Genomic DNA, 14,466 nt, shown 5'->3' on the forward strand with positions numbered 1-14,466 from the left:
CCTTCGCCTCTCCGGCACAGCGGCGCCCCGCGCTCCGGGAGGGACCCGTTCGTGGGCCCGGGGGCAGACCGGGCTGGAGCTGACGGGGCCCTGGCTCCGGAGCGGGGGGCGCCGACGGGCCGGGGCGGCAGCGCGGAGCTGTCCAGCACCGAGGCGGGGCGCGCGCCCCCGGCCCGCCCTGCCGCCTCCCCCGCCCGGCCAGCGCCACTGCGGCTCGGCGGGCGCGTCACGTGGCTGGCGCGGCGCGGCCTCCGGGCTCCGGGCGGGCGCGGGGATCCACAGACCCACGGACGCACCAGCGACGGCACCCGGCCGCGCGGGCCAGGGGCGCCGGAGCCGGGCGGGCTGCGCGCCGCGGGGCATGGGCGCGCCGGGGGCCCCGGGGCACAGGCCGGCGGCGGCGAGGCGCCCGGGGCGCGGGGGCAGCGGCGGGCGGGGGTCCTCCCTGGCGGCCGCCGCTGAGCCCCCGCGGGGCCCGTGACGCCGCGGCCGATGTGGCCCCGCGCGCGCTGCGGGCCTGCACCGCCGCCTCACAAAGCCGCCGCCGGAGCCCGAGCGGGAGCCGGAGCCGGACCCCGAGCCGCAGCCGCTGCCGCAGCCGGGGGGGCAGGAGGCGGCGCCCGCGGGCGGCCGGCCCCGGCATGGAGAAGCGGGCGGCCGCGGGGCCGGAGGGGGCGCCGGGCGCCCGGGCGCAGCTCGCCGTCGTCTGCCTCGGTGAGTGGGCCGCGCAGGCCGGGCGGGTCCGGGCCACCGCCTCGCAGCTCCGCGCCGCGCCCGGGGCGACCCCGGTCCGCCCCGCTCCCCCGGGTTCCGGCCGGGGCTTTCCAGAGCGGGCCCTGCGCGAGAGGGCGGCCCCCAGCACCTCTCCCCCTTCCCGCCCCGGCCTGCTGCGCTCTCGGGCCTGGGAGGCGACTCTGGCCGCCGAGCCCCGGCTCCCGTCCGGCTCGCGTCCGGCTCGGAACAGCGCGTGGAGCCCGGGGCAGCGGGGCGGCCGGGCGGCGCGGGCGGCTGGGGTGGGCAGGCAGTGGCTTTCCTCCGGGCCTGGCGGGTTGGGGCCTCCGGAGCTGCGGACAAAGCCGAGGCGGGCGGGTGTGCGGACGGCTGTCCCCTGAGGGAACTGTTTCCTGCCGGGACCTGGGGTGGGGGCGGGTGCCAGGGAGAGCCGCGGTCAGGACGCCGGGGCCGGAGGCAGCTGCGAGTGTGACTCCTGTCTTCCCTTTGTGTCTCTTAGACCCAGAGGGGCAGGCCCGTTCAGCCCAGAGCGGTGTGTCTGGTGGGGGGGGGGGGGGCGGCTGGGACCTGTCTGGGCCTGGCACCTGGGTGGGAAGGACTCCCGCCCTACCCAGGAGTTTTTCTGCCCACCCTTCCACGGCTGTGAGGGAGAGGGGAAGAAAGGAGTTAAATCCTCAACCCACATGGCTCCTTTATTTACCATAATGAAGGAGGGAGGCCATTATCCGAGCTTGGGGTCATTAGGGGACACCCTACCATGCCACTAGTGAAGATTCTGTAAGCCCCATAGGTTTGCTTGAAGCTACTGAAATAACACAGTGAAAAAGAAACCTGTCCGTTTTAAGCCGCACCCTCTTCTTGGAGGCCAGGATCAGGGAACTCTTGAGTCTTGTGGAAGGCCCCTTGGTTCAGGTGTGGGAAAGTCTAGAAAGGGCTGGGACCCCTCGCGGAGTGCCCACTGCCCAGTCTGTTAGCGTCATGTGCTCTGGACTCTGAGCTGCCCAGTGCTGGGCTTCCCAGGTGAGCAGGGGAGGAGGGCAGGCCCTTTGGCTTCCCCAAGGCCCTCCCTGCCCTGATGCGGCCCTGGCTCTGGTAGCAGAGCCCGGGGTTTTCAGAGAGGCCATGTGCCCCTGCATCCTCACCAGGTGGAGGCTGACCCTGCAGAGATGCTCTCTGCCTCCCTTGGCATCCTTGATGTTGGGGGAAGGGGGCACCCTGAACCCCGGGAAGGTGAGTTTGCCCATATCCTCCTCCTGGTCCTGGAAACCGCTGGAGGAAAGCAGTAGGTGAAAGCAAAGGACAAACCCCATGGCGGTGGATACTTGAGGGGTGGGTGGCAGGGAGTTCTTTGCCTCTCTTCTCAAGGTCAGCATGGCATAGTGAGGTGGACCTTAAATCCCGCTGTCGGTGCGTCCCTGTAAAATGGGGTAGTCAGAATTGCTTCCTCCCTCCTTGGCTGGCGGTAGACCAGGTGGCTGGCGGGGTCCCTCAGAGGGATTCCTCCAAGGGGTCGGGGCCCCTTGAAGGCAGAGCCCGTATCCAGGCTGAACCAGCGTGGTCCACACACGAGTTTCCAAGCTGGAGAGGGAAGACAGAAACACACCGCTTCCCACGTGAGTTAGAATCCGCAGGCATGGGGAGCGGCAGGAGTGGTCTGCTCAGCCAGACTTGTGCCCAGAGGATGGGGGTTCCTGAGACCCACGAGGGCCCACCCCTCCGCGCATCCCAGCAGGACCAGGTGGGAGGGGAAGTCTCTGGCAGCACTCTGGGCCTTGCCCTGTGAGACGAAGAGATGCAGCCTGGAGTTTGGCTGTGTTGTCCTGTGCCCATCCAGGGCTGCTGTTGGCCGAGGGCAGATGTCTGGACCCCAAGAGCCACTGCCCCCCACTGACTCCTCTTTGTGTTTCCCACAGTAAACATCGTTCTCACCGGGCGGCTCAGCAGTGCAGTTCCTGCCTTAGGTGAGTAAGATGCTTCTCTCTGCTCCCTTCCTGCCTGCCCTTCTGGTTTACTGACCTCTGAGGACAGGCCTTTGGGGCCCATCCACCCCTGAGGTCAGCCGGCCTCTTCCAGCTAAAGCCCTTGTGCATTTTTTCTGCATCACAAAGGAGTCATCTGGTCTTGGGCAAGCTTACACCTCCCTGAGTCTCAGTTTCCTCTTCTGTCAAATGGGTGCAGTAACAGGACCTACCTCAAAGCCTGGTTATTAGGGTCAAATGGGCAAATGAGGCAAGGTGCTCAGCGTGGCCATGACACATGGTGGCTTAAGGCCACTAGCAAACTGTCACGGGTCCAGCGTACTTGACAGGTTGTGCTTCCTGTAGGCTGTGGGGTTCCCCGAGGCCACGAGGCACCATGAGATAGAGGCGTGCGTGTTTTCAAGTTCTGCCTGGGATTTAGCTTATCAAGGTATGACTGAGTGATGACACAGAGAGGCCAATGCCGCTGACAGAAGAATTTGCTACTTATGCGTCTTGAGAGGAAGGGACGTGCCACACCCCACGGGGCCACAGGGGGAATGCCAGCCTTGGTCTGGCAGACGCTGGAGTTGGGGGAGGGCCCAGGCCAGAGCCTTTGTTGGAGTTTCTGTGGGAAAGGCAAGGCAGGGCCGGGGAAACAGCTCAGGCTTGGTGAGTTTGAAGAATTCTGGCTGGCCTGGGGCTCCAGGGGTGGTCTCTCGTTGCCTGGTACCTGGCCCTGGGATGACCCAGGGCATGGGAAATACCGGCTTGGTATGCAAATTAGAAAAGCAGGTGGCTCCGCCTGGGTTCAGCTGGTCTGTCTGAGCAAGACCAGCCCTAGGCAAGCTGGTGTGCAGGAGAGAGATTCACACTTTGGCCGATGTTTTGGCCCTGGGATTAGTGGTGGCCTATGGGATCTAAGAAACACGGGCTAGAACTCCGCCCCTTCCCGCTGCCTGTCACAGTGGGGCCAACCATCCACAGGCCATCTTTGTGCTTGGGCCCCGTGCCAGGCACCTCGAAGACTGTCAGGAGTGGGAGGGGCGACCGAGGCCATCAAGGGTATTTGCTCTTTCCTGAGGGGACTGCCACAGGAAAGCCCCAGCCCTCATGGCCCTTGGGGCCACCAGGAGACATCTGAGAAGGGCCTTAGGGAGCTGGGGGGAATGTGCGATCTCTGCTGTGGGGGGCTTGTGACTTGTTTGCTGTCTGCTGTGCTGCCTTGTGGGCCGGAGGCACCTGGGGTTTCTAATTCTGCTCAGGACCTTGTAGCCGAAAGCCACTGAGGCTGGCTCCGGGACAGGGATCTCTGCAGGCCGCGGTCACTGGGATGGAAAGGCCCAGCGCCCACTGAAGCTGCTTTTGCACGCCCATCTCTCAGTTGTGGCCCCTCGGGCTCCCTCCTGATTTCCCCTGCACGTCGGCTCCTGCTCCCTGCAGTCTGGCCTCCTCTGCTGACGCAGCTGGCCCGGGGCCCTGACTTCTTCAGCACCAAGCCGCCCCAGCGCCGCCTGCCGTCCTGGCCCCCGCAGCGAACTGCCCAGTCTCCCCATCCCAATTTCCTGGAGGACATTGACTGGTTCCACTGAGTCAGGGGTCTGTGGCCATGGTGGGGGGAAGTCAGGTCTTGCAGATGTGAGCCCAGGCGAGCCCTCCTGCCGGTGTGGGGGGTGGCCGTGTGGCCTTGAACACATCTGCCACGTGCCTGTGTCCCCGGTTTAGAAAGTGATGTTCCTGGGTCAAGGTTCACTCATAGAGCCAGGGAGAGAAAGACAGCCATGCACGTCTGCACGTTCGGTAGGTTTCAGCCAGCATCCGCTTTGTTCTTGGCAGGGCCCATGTCACCCAACTTCGGGAGCTGCTGTTCACGTCATGGTGCCTATGCATGGCGTCCTGGAGGCCTGAGCTGCGTGCATGGCCTGCGAGGCCACAGGCGGTGGGGGCCCTAGCTCTCCCGGAGTCTAGCTCTGTCCCTCCAGCATTGCCCAGAGGGGTGGACACCAGCTTCTGGCTGCCTGAGGTGACCGCTCAGACACTCCCGAGGGTCTGGCTGGACTGCCTGGAGACCTGCCAGGTGTCTGCCCCAGGTTGGCGGGCACCGACTGGGTCCGATGACCCACCTCCCGCGCCTGGACTCAGGGTGGGGGGGGGCTGTGACGCCAGGGCCGTGAGCCCAGACAGTCTTCAGGCTGTTTTCCACTCACCTGGCAGCCCCCCCCCGAGTGCTGGTTCGGGGGCTCCCAGCTCCCTGTCGTGTGGTTCTAGCAGCCAGGTTGTCTAGAGCACCGATTGCCTCTGGAAACCAGACCTGCAAATTGTGCTCCATCAGGCCTTGCTCACGCTTCCTCGGGAGTATTTCGTGAGTCTTTGGACCATGAAAGAAGGGCGCTCGCTGGTCTGAAAGTGCTCGGTCATCCCTTGCCCCCTTGAGCAGGCCACCTTGGCCCGAGGGCTGAGCAGTCTTCTGCTGGAGTGAACGCAGGTCACCTGCAGTCAAAGCCCCCACACCCCCCCGAACCCTATCCTGCAAACACACAGTCCTCCCAGCACCCTTCACTGCCCACCCATCATCACACATCCTGTCAGAGCCTCACCTCCACAGGGTGTCCCCCCACTCACCCCATCACATGAATGTCTGCCTAGAGACCGCCACTTTCCTTGAGTTTCCCAACCACCCTCTGAGATGCGCCGCACCCACGGCCTCCATTTCACTGATGGACAAGTTGAGGCCTAGGGCAAAATGGCGTGCCCAGCACTGTGGACCCTGGGAGTGGGCTCGTGAGGCCTCTCCCCCACCTGTGCCTGGATCCTGGGGTGGGAGGGAGGCTGCCATCACGGAGACGCCTCGGGCCTGTTGTCTGAGCTGGTCCCCGCCTCCAGGCTCAAGGCCAAGCAGCGTCCAGTCAGGAGGCCCTGACCAGGGCTCCCAGCGCCCTGCATGGACTCTGGCCTCTCTCCTGCTCCACGTGCACTCCGCGTGGGCCAGGCTGACAGCTGCAGAGAACATGATCTCTTGCCGCCCCCTATGTGGGAATTTCTGGGCAGGGGGCGAGGCTGTTTGGGCGGACATGCTGTCAGGGGCTTTGCTGAGAGGCAGAGCTGGGCTGGTAGCTGCTAGTTGTCTGCTCCTGACTTGGCCGCTGGTCCGAGACACCTGGAAAGTAGGGTCAGACGTAGGTCTAGGAAGTGTATTCTGGCTGAGGCAGGTGATGCCCATAGGATTCGGGGGTGAGGAACCTGGCCTTTCTGAGTGTTTTGTCCCTGAGGAAGGTAGGCCTCCCTTCCAGGGTAAGTGTGACCTGTTTTGCGGGGACGGGGCAACAAAGGGTGCCTCCTGCCCTGGCTGACGGCGTCTCCTGACTTCGGGTTTACCATGTGAATTTGACGTGGGGGGGAGATGCACCCCAGCCATGCTAGGCTCTCCCTGCCTGTGAACCTCTTGCCCGGCGCCGTCCAGGAGGAGAAGCCTCTTCTGGCTTTCCTAACCTCACACCTCCCAGGTTCCCGGGGCAGCACCCACGGTCTCTGTGAGGTCCACAAAGCTGGTGCCTTACCTGTCAGAGGGAACGGGCCCTTGTCCTTCCCCTGCTGTGTGCTCTCATCGCTTCTGTTTGACAGGTGAGAAAGCTGCGGGTCGGGGAGGCTGGCCCTCTAGGCATCGGGGGAGTGCCAAGCAGAGAAGCCGGGCTGGTGCCTTGCTGACCAGGGACTACTGGGGCTCCGATGGCAACCTATGGGTGGCCAGCCTTGTTTTAGGGTCAAGTGTGGGTGTTTCTCTTCTAGTCCTTTGATGCTTTTGTGAGCTGTTGGCAGGGGTTTCCACTTCCCTGTTAGTCACGGTATTGGAACACCTGGACCACCATGGTCACGGTCCTAAGAACACGGGAGGCACCTGGAGTCTTGTTGAGAGCCGACAGAGAGACCCTGGCCTGCAGGGCAACAGTGGAAGGGGCCAGGCAGTGCAAGAGCGAGGAGGGGGTGTCACTGGCCTCAGTCTCTCCATCTGTATAATGGAACATGCCTTTGCCACAGGCTTTGTGAGGCTCAGACGAGGTGGTGTGGTGAAGGGCTGCAGGGGCTGGAAGGGGTAGGTGCGGTCAAGTGCAGAGGCCTTGTCTGGTCCTGGGAGGGCCAGGGCACACCAGTGTGGGCTCTGGAGTCTTCAGACTGGGCCGCCTGAGCTGGAAGCAAAGGCATGAGTAATGAAGTGGGTAAAGCGAGGCCTGCAGGGCTGGGCTTGGTGGCATTCCTTGATCGCTGGGATGATAGCCTGCCCTGGTGCCTGAGGCAGCAGATGGTCAACACTTCATAAATGCATTGGTTCAAGGCCGGCAGTGAGACGCTGATCCCACCAGGGGACCAGGGGCGATCCTGACTCTGTCACTTACTGCTGTGTGGCCATGGGCAGGTCACTTACCCTCTCTGAGCCTGTTTCCTTGTCTGGTTATGACATCTACCTCCAGTGGCTTCCCACTGATGCTCAGGATGAAACCCCAGGGCCACACAAGGTGTGATCAGACCCAGCCTGCGTTTCCAGCCCCATCTGGATGTCTGCCTCCCTGCAGGCCTGTGTTATGATCTCCACGGAGTGGGGCTTTTGACTGTGTAACTCAGCATGCCTAGTGCTTGTGCCTGCTACTAGTAGCAGGGTGAGCAGAGCCCCTCCCCTGCCGGGGCTAAGGCCTGTATTTGTCCCTGGTAGGACAGGCAGGGAACCACGGCGGGTTGCCCATGCAGGCCTGAGAGGCCTAGGGGTGCAGACTTCTCCACTGAGCTGAGGCCAAGAGGCTGCACCTTGGAGGTGCCAAGGGGGCTGTGGGTGGGCTCATTACCAGCCCTGCCGGCAATGGGTGATAGGATCTACGCTCCAGTGCACAGGGTGGGGTTGGGGGCCAAGGCTGCCCTGAGCCCTTGTGGGTCCTTGGCCCCCCATATGCACTTCCATGAAGTCTTGAGTTTGGCCTTGCCCTGGCCGTGGCCACCCTTGTCTGGCCTTGATCCCACCCTGGGGAGGGCCTGTGCTCAAGCCGGGGGGGCTCACGTGCACCCGCACCTCACTTCCCACCCAGAGGGGAGACCGGCACTTCTCAGCCTCTTCTCCCAACAGCCGCCTGTAGTGGGAAGCTGGAGCAGCACACGGAAAGGCGCGGCGTCATCTACAGCCCGGCCTGGCCCCTCAACTACCCGCCGGGCACCAACTGCAGCTGGTACATCCAGGGTGACCGTGGGGACATGATCACCATCAGGTAGGGGGACCCGGGGCGTAAGAAGGGAACTCCGTGGGCCTGCACCTGCTGAGTAAGCATGTGTGTGTGTGCATAATGGTGCATGTGCGTGAGCAGATGTGAATGCATACATGTGTGTGTGCACATGCGTGTGCATGAGCACATGTATGAGCAGGTACAGAGGGCAGGTGTGTGTGTAAGTACAGGTGTGTGTGAGTGCGCGTGCACAAGCACAGTGTATGGACAGGTGCAGAGGGCAGGTGTGTGTGTAAGTACAGGTGTGTGCGAGTGTGTGCGTGTGCACAAGCACATGTATAAACAGGTGCAGAGGGCAGGTGTGTGTGTAAGTACGAGTGTGTGTGAGTGTCTGCGTGTGCATGAGCACAGTGTATGGACAGGTGCAGAGGGCAGGTGTGTGTGTAAGTACAGGTGTGTGTGAGTGTCTGTGTGCACGAGCACATGTATGAGCAGGTACAGAGGGCAGGTGTGTGTGGCAGGTGTGTGTGTAAGTACAGGTGTGTGTGAGTGTCTGCGTGTGCACGAGCACATGTATGAGCCAGTGCAGAGGACAGGTGTGTGTGTAAGTACAGGGGTGTGCGAGTGTCTGCGTGTGCACGAGCACATGTATGAGCAGGTGCAGAGGACAGGTGTGTGTGTAAGTACAGGTGTGTGCGAGTGTCTGCGTGTGCACGAGCACAGTGTATGGACAGGTGCAGAGGGCAGGTGTGTGTGTAAGTACGAGTGTGTGTGAGTGTCTGCGTGTGCATGAGCACAGTGTATGGACAGGTGCAGAGGGCAGGTGTGTGTGTAAGTACAGGTGTATGTGAGTGTCTGTGTGCACGAGCACATGTATGAGCAGGTACAGAGGGCAGGTGTGTGTGTAAGTACAGGTGTGTGTGAGTGTCTGCATGTGCACGAGCACATGTATGAGCCGGTGCAGAGGACAGGTGTGTGTGTAAGTACAGGGGTGTGCGAGTGTCTGCGTGTGCACGAGCACATGTATGAGCAGGTGCAGAGGACAGGTGTGTGTGTAAGTACAGGTGTGTGCGAGTGTCTGCGTGTGCACGAGCACATGTATGAGCAGGTACAGAGGGCAGGTGTGTGTGGCAGGTGTGTGTGTAAGTACAGGTGTGTGTGAGTGTCTGTGTGTGCACGAGCACATGTATGAGCCGGTGCAGAGGGCAGGTGTGTGTGTAAGTACAGGGGTGTGCGAGTGTCTGCGTGTGCACGAGCACAGTGTATGGACAGGTACAGAGGGCAGGTGTGTGTGTAAGTACAGGTGTGTGCGAGTGCGTGCGCACGAGCACATGTATGGACTGGTACAGAGGGCAGGTGTGTGCATAAGTACAGGGGTGTGTCAGTGTCTGAGTGTGCACGAGCACAGTGTATGAGCAGGTGCAGAGGGCAGGTGTGTGTGTAAGTACAGGTGTGTGTGAGTGTCTGCGTGTGCACGAGCACATGTATGAGCAGGTGCAGAGGGCAGGTGTGTGTAAGTACAGGTGCGTGTGAGCATCTGCGTGTGCACATGTGTGACCATGTGAGTGTGCCCAGCTCCCTGGGTGTCTGTGGGCCCCTGCAGCGGGCCGCCTCTCCTGCTGGACCTCTGCCACGTGAGCCTCTCTCATGGGCCGCGGGGCTGTGGATCCCCTCAGCGTGGCCAGTGAGAGGAGCCCGGGGCACTGGGGCCGTGGCCCAGCTGGCTCTGAGGTGGCGGAAGTGTTTTCTCCGTCCTGCAGGGGGCTTGAGGCCAGGCTGGCATGGAGCCCGGAGCAGGGTTTCTCCAGGGGCCTCGGGGCAGTCTGGGCAGGAGAGGGAGCCAGGCAGGAGCCTAGGCGCTCCAGCTGCAGGGTCGTGCAGAGGGGGCTGGGATGAGGTGGCGAGATAGTGGAACTGAGTCTGGAACCCTGGCCTGGGTGGCCGTGGGGAATCTGGTCAGGGTGCCACTTTCCTGCGTGCCAAAGCCCAGAAGGCCCAGGTACTCCCTGGCTCCAAAGCACAGGGGCGTGATGGGCACCAGCAGGGGCTGTCCTGGGGTCTGTGCCTGTTTGCCCGTGCCACAGGGCCATGGCTCTCAGGCGCTCTCCTCCAAGCCTCCACCCTTACCGGCCACTTGTAGAGTCCTCCCTTCTCCTGTGGCCTGCTTGCCCCACAGCCTGGGCCAGGGGGGCCGGCACTAGTGTTCTGCCCAGGTGACACGCTATCACCCAGGGGCAGGCTAGGCCAGCCCCATGTGCATCTACTCCCTCTATCCCCGCAGACCCGGCATGGGAGGGATCTGGACCCTTCAAGGCAGCGTGTCGGCGGAAGGAATTGCCCCTGATGGGGCATGGTGTATGTGACGGAGGGCAGAAAGGGACGAGGGGAGGCCTTCACAGAGTGGGGCTGTCCACATCGTGCTGCTGCTTCTTGGAGCCACCCTCAGGCCCCCGGGTGGTGGCAGGGGTCCTACCGAGAGGCCTGGAGTGGAGGAATGCAGGGGCCCGTGGGGCTGGCTACCCTTGCCCTGAGCTCAGGTCTGCAGGCTCCCTGCCTGCCCGCCCACGCCTTCGGTCCTCATTCCCCTCTGCGTCTGCAGCTTCCGCAATTTCGACGTGGAGGAGTCCCACCAGTGCTCCCTGGACTGGCTCATGCTGGGCCCAGCAGCCCCGCCCCGCCAGGAGGCCTTCCGGCTCTGCGGCTCTGCCATCCCACCTGCCTTCATCTCGGCCAGGGACCACGTCTGGATCTTCTTCCACTCCGATGCCTCCAGCTCCGGCCAGGCCCAGGGCTTCCGTCTGTCATACATCCGAGGTGAGGCTGGCAGCAGGGTGGGGCTGGGCACCAGGGGCACGCGGGCCCCCACGGCCCTGGCAGCACCCTCTCCTGGCCCACTCCCTGCTGGGTCTCCCCCAGCAGCCCCATCCATCCGGGGACTGGGCCTCAGGGTGCCTTGAAGCCCCTCGAGCTTACTCACAGACTTGGCTAGAATGGGTGGCTCACCCCTCACCCTTGGTTCAAGTCAGGGCTGAGCCCACCCGGGCATTTGAAGAGTCTCCGCCCCTCGGCTGGGCACGGAGAGGCCCTGCAGAGGCCCGGCTGGGACAGGGGAGCCACCCTGCCTGCTCCTGGCCCTGGTCACCCGCCGGAGGGAGGCTCTGCTCTCCCCTGACCGTCCCCCACGCTCTCCGCTCCACAGGGAAGCTGGGCCAGGCGTCCTGCCAGGCCGACGAGTTCCGCTGCGACAACGGCAAGTGCCTGCCGGGCCCATGGCAGTGCAACACGGTGGATGAGTGCGGCGACGGCTCGGACGAGGGCAACTGCTCGGCGCCTGCCTCTGAGCCACCGGGCAGCCTGTGCCCCGGAGGCACCTTCCCCTGCAGCGGGGCGCGCTCCACGCGCTGCCTGCCCGCGGAGCGGCGCTGCGACGGCACGCAGGACTGCGGGGACGGCTCCGACGAGGCTGGCTGTCCCGACCTAGCGTGCGGCCGGCGGCTGGGCAGCTTCTACGGCTCCTTCGCCTCCCCGGACCTGTTCGGCGCGGCGCGCGGGCCCTCGGACCTGCACTGCACGTGGCTGGTGGACACGCAGGACCCGCGGCGTGTGCTGCTGCAGCTGGAGCTGCGTCTGGGCTACGATGACTACGTGCAGGTGTATGAGGGCCTGGGTGAGCGCGGCGACCGCCTGCTGCAGACGCTGTCCTACCGCAGCAACCACCGGCCCGTGAGCCTCGAGGCCGCCCAGGGCCGCCTCACCGTGGCCTACCACGCCCGCGCCCGCAGCGCCGGCCACGGCTTCAACGCCACCTATCAGGTGAAGGGCTACTGCCTCCCGTGGGAGCAGCCGTGCGGGAGCGGCGGCGAGGGGGCTGCGGGCGACGCGGGCGAGCAGGGCTGCTTCTCCGAGCCCCAGCGCTGCGACGGCTGGTGGCACTGCGCCAGCGGCCGCGACGAGCAGGGCTGCCCTGCCTGCCCACCGGACCAGTACCCCTGCGAGGGTGGCAGCGGCCTGTGCTACGCGCCCGCCGACCGCTGCAACAACCAGAAGAGCTGCCCGGACGGTGCCGACGAGAAGAACTGCTTCTCCTGCCAGCCCGGCACCTTCCACTGCGGCACCAACCTGTGCATTTTCGAGACGTGGCGCTGCGACGGCCAGGAGGACTGCCAGGACGGCAGCGACGAGCACGGCTGCCTGGCGGCCGTGCCCCGCAAGGTCATCACGGCGGCGCTCATCGGCAGCCTGGTGTGCGGCCTGCTGCTGGTCATCGCGCTGGGCTGCGCCTTCAAGCTCTACTCGCTGCGCACACAGGAGTACAGGTGGGTGGGCGGGCGGCTCGCGGGCATCCCGGGGGGTCGCGGTGGAGGGCCAGTGGGGTGCGGTCCTGGCCAGCCCCGCCATGCCGCCCTCCTGCCCGCTGCCTTCAGGGCCTTCGAGACCCAGATGACGCGCCTGGAGGCCGAGTTTGTGCGGCGGGAGGCACCCCCGTCCTACGGGCAGCTCATCGCACAGGGCCTCATTCCACCCGTGGAGGACTTCCCCGTCTACAGTGCGTCCCAGGTGAGTGCCAGAGCATGAGACTCCTGGGACGCAGGCGCCCGCTTGGACCTCAGAGAATGGCCAGCTGGGAGACCGAGGGGCCAGGCGGACAGCACATGGCCCAAGGGTCGAGGGAGGCGGGAGGTGAGGCCCCGGCAGGGAGTGCTGTGGGGGGCCCACGGTCAGGTGGGGGGAACACGTTGGTCTCCTGGGGTCGTGCTGACCTCTGCCCCTCGGCCACCACCCCGTCCTCCAGGCCTCGGTGCTACAGAACCTTCGTACAGCCATGCGGCGACAGATGCGCCGCCACGCCTCCCGCCGAGGGCCGTCCCGCCGCCGCCTTGGCCGACTCTGGAACCGGCTCTTTCACCGGCCGCGGGCGCCGCGGGGACAGATCCCACTGCTGACGGCCGCACGCACCTCACAGACGGTGCTAGGCGATGGGCTCCTCCAGCCTGCATCAGGGAGCACCCCGGACCCCCCGGCACCCCTCACGGACACAGGCAGCCCCGTGGCAGCTGGGGACGGGCCCCCCAGTGCCCCAGGCCACGCGCCAGAAGTGGGATCTGCCGTGCCGCCCCCCTCTGGCCTGCGGGACCCGGAGTGCAGGCTGGTGGACAAGGACAGAAAAGCCGGCAGGGACCCTCTGGTGGACAGCCCGGCGTCCGTGGACATGCCTCGGGAGCCCTGCTCGGCCCAGGACCCTCACCCCCCGGCTCCCACTGCCAGCAGCACCCTAGGCCCCCACCCACCAGAGCCACTGGGTGTCTGCAGGAGTCCCCCACCGCCCTGCTCCCCAATGTTGGAGGCCAGTGACGATGAGGCCCTGCTGGTCTGCTGACCCGTCGGACATGCTGGTGACCGCCACAGCCCCGCTTTGTAACCAGGGAATACACAGTCATTTCTACCCTGCCTCCGCGTCCTTCTTTCTTACAGAGAGGCTGCCCGGAAGCCCAGCCACCAGCTTGCTGCCTCTGCACCCCCAGCCCTGGTGGGCACGGCGGGCGGGGGGCCGTGGGGGCCAGAATGAGGAGGCAGGTGGAGTCAGGAGCCCCGCTGCACACACCCTGGGGTCTCCCTCTCCCTCCGCCATTCTGGGACTCCATCTCTGGGCAGCAGGAGGGCTAGGGCAGGGCTTTCTGGAGTCTTCCATGGCTTCTCGCTTCGTTCACCCTCTGGGGCGCCAGAGCTGTGCTGGGCCGAACAGGATCGTGGGTATGAGCGACCCCATCCACAGAGGGCCCTGTGTTGGTGCTCAGCCCTCCCCCCCGTCCTCCCAGCCAGCCCAGAGGAGGGGCAAGGAGGCTTCTGCCCCCATCCTCATGCCTCTGGTGTCAGCATGGGCCTGGCCAGGCAGGTGCCCTTTGCCCTGTGGCTGAGGGGTTAATCTCCTGGGCACGAAGGCAGGGCTGGGAAGGTGGGCACAGGGTAGAGGAAGCCCATGGTCTCATGCAGGCCCTGAGACCTCTGGGAGATGCTGCTGGATGCTTTCTCGGGGGACAGTGGTCGAGCACCAAATGACATTGGCCAAATCCATCCCATCCTGTCTCAGGCTTTCAGTTTCCCCTGTAAACTAGGGTGAGGCCACGGGCTCCCAAGTCCTGACACTCACTCCACAGAGATTTATAGGAAAAAAAAAAAAGGCAGTTCCCGCAGAAACGCCTGGGCCCTCCTGGGCGGCTGAGCCTTGGGCTGGCATTGTGGGTCCTAGGGAGGTGTCTCCCGATCCCGGTGTCCCTTTGGGGCAGGGCTGGCTCTGGACCCCACAAGGGAGAGAAGGAGTTCCCGGCTCGAGTGGCAGAGCCCCCAAACGCCAAAGGCCTCCTCCAGTGCCTGCGGGGGCACCTTCCGCAGCCAGCACCACGCGAGCCCCGCCGAGTGATGCCCACCAGGGACTCACCTGAGACAAGCACACCACCCACCAGCCCTGTTTTATTCATAGACCTTTTCAGGAAAAGCCAGGGGGCAGTGCTGACGGGGAGCCCAGTCCACATCTGCAGGGCTCCCTCAGCCTCGGCCTCAAAGAGTCAGATCTC

The 14,466-nt window shown here is 64.5% G+C and overlaps 1 protein-coding gene across 2 annotated transcripts; it reads left to right on the plus strand.

Annotated features, from left to right (window-relative positions):
* Window positions 1-442: 442 nt before the first annotated feature.
* Window positions 443-13,905, plus strand: LRP3 (LDL receptor related protein 3). Of its 2 annotated transcripts, XM_048224035.2 has the most exons (7): window positions 443-714; window positions 2,646-2,693; window positions 7,801-7,939; window positions 10,494-10,708; window positions 11,094-12,210; window positions 12,319-12,451; window positions 12,687-13,904. In XM_048224035.2, exons 1-7 carry the CDS (start codon window positions 642-644, stop codon window positions 13,269-13,271), a joined length of 2,310 nt encoding a protein of 769 aa, XP_048079992.1. In that variant the 5' UTR covers window positions 443-641; the 3' UTR covers window positions 13,272-13,904. The 2 variants fall into 2 exon arrangements, with proteins under 2 accessions (XP_048079992.1, XP_048079993.1); XM_048224036.2 differs by lacking the exons at window positions 443-714; window positions 2,646-2,693; window positions 7,801-7,939 and adding an exon at window positions 10,176-10,249 and having other exon boundaries at window positions 12,687-13,905.
* Window positions 13,906-14,466: the final 561 nt, after the last annotated feature.

Source organism: Ursus arctos, unplaced genomic scaffold, assembly GCF_023065955.2.
Source record: "Ursus arctos isolate Adak ecotype North America unplaced genomic scaffold, UrsArc2.0 scaffold_19, whole genome shotgun sequence".
In the NCBI taxonomy this organism is placed as follows: Eukaryota; Metazoa; Chordata; class Mammalia; order Carnivora; family Ursidae; genus Ursus; species Ursus arctos.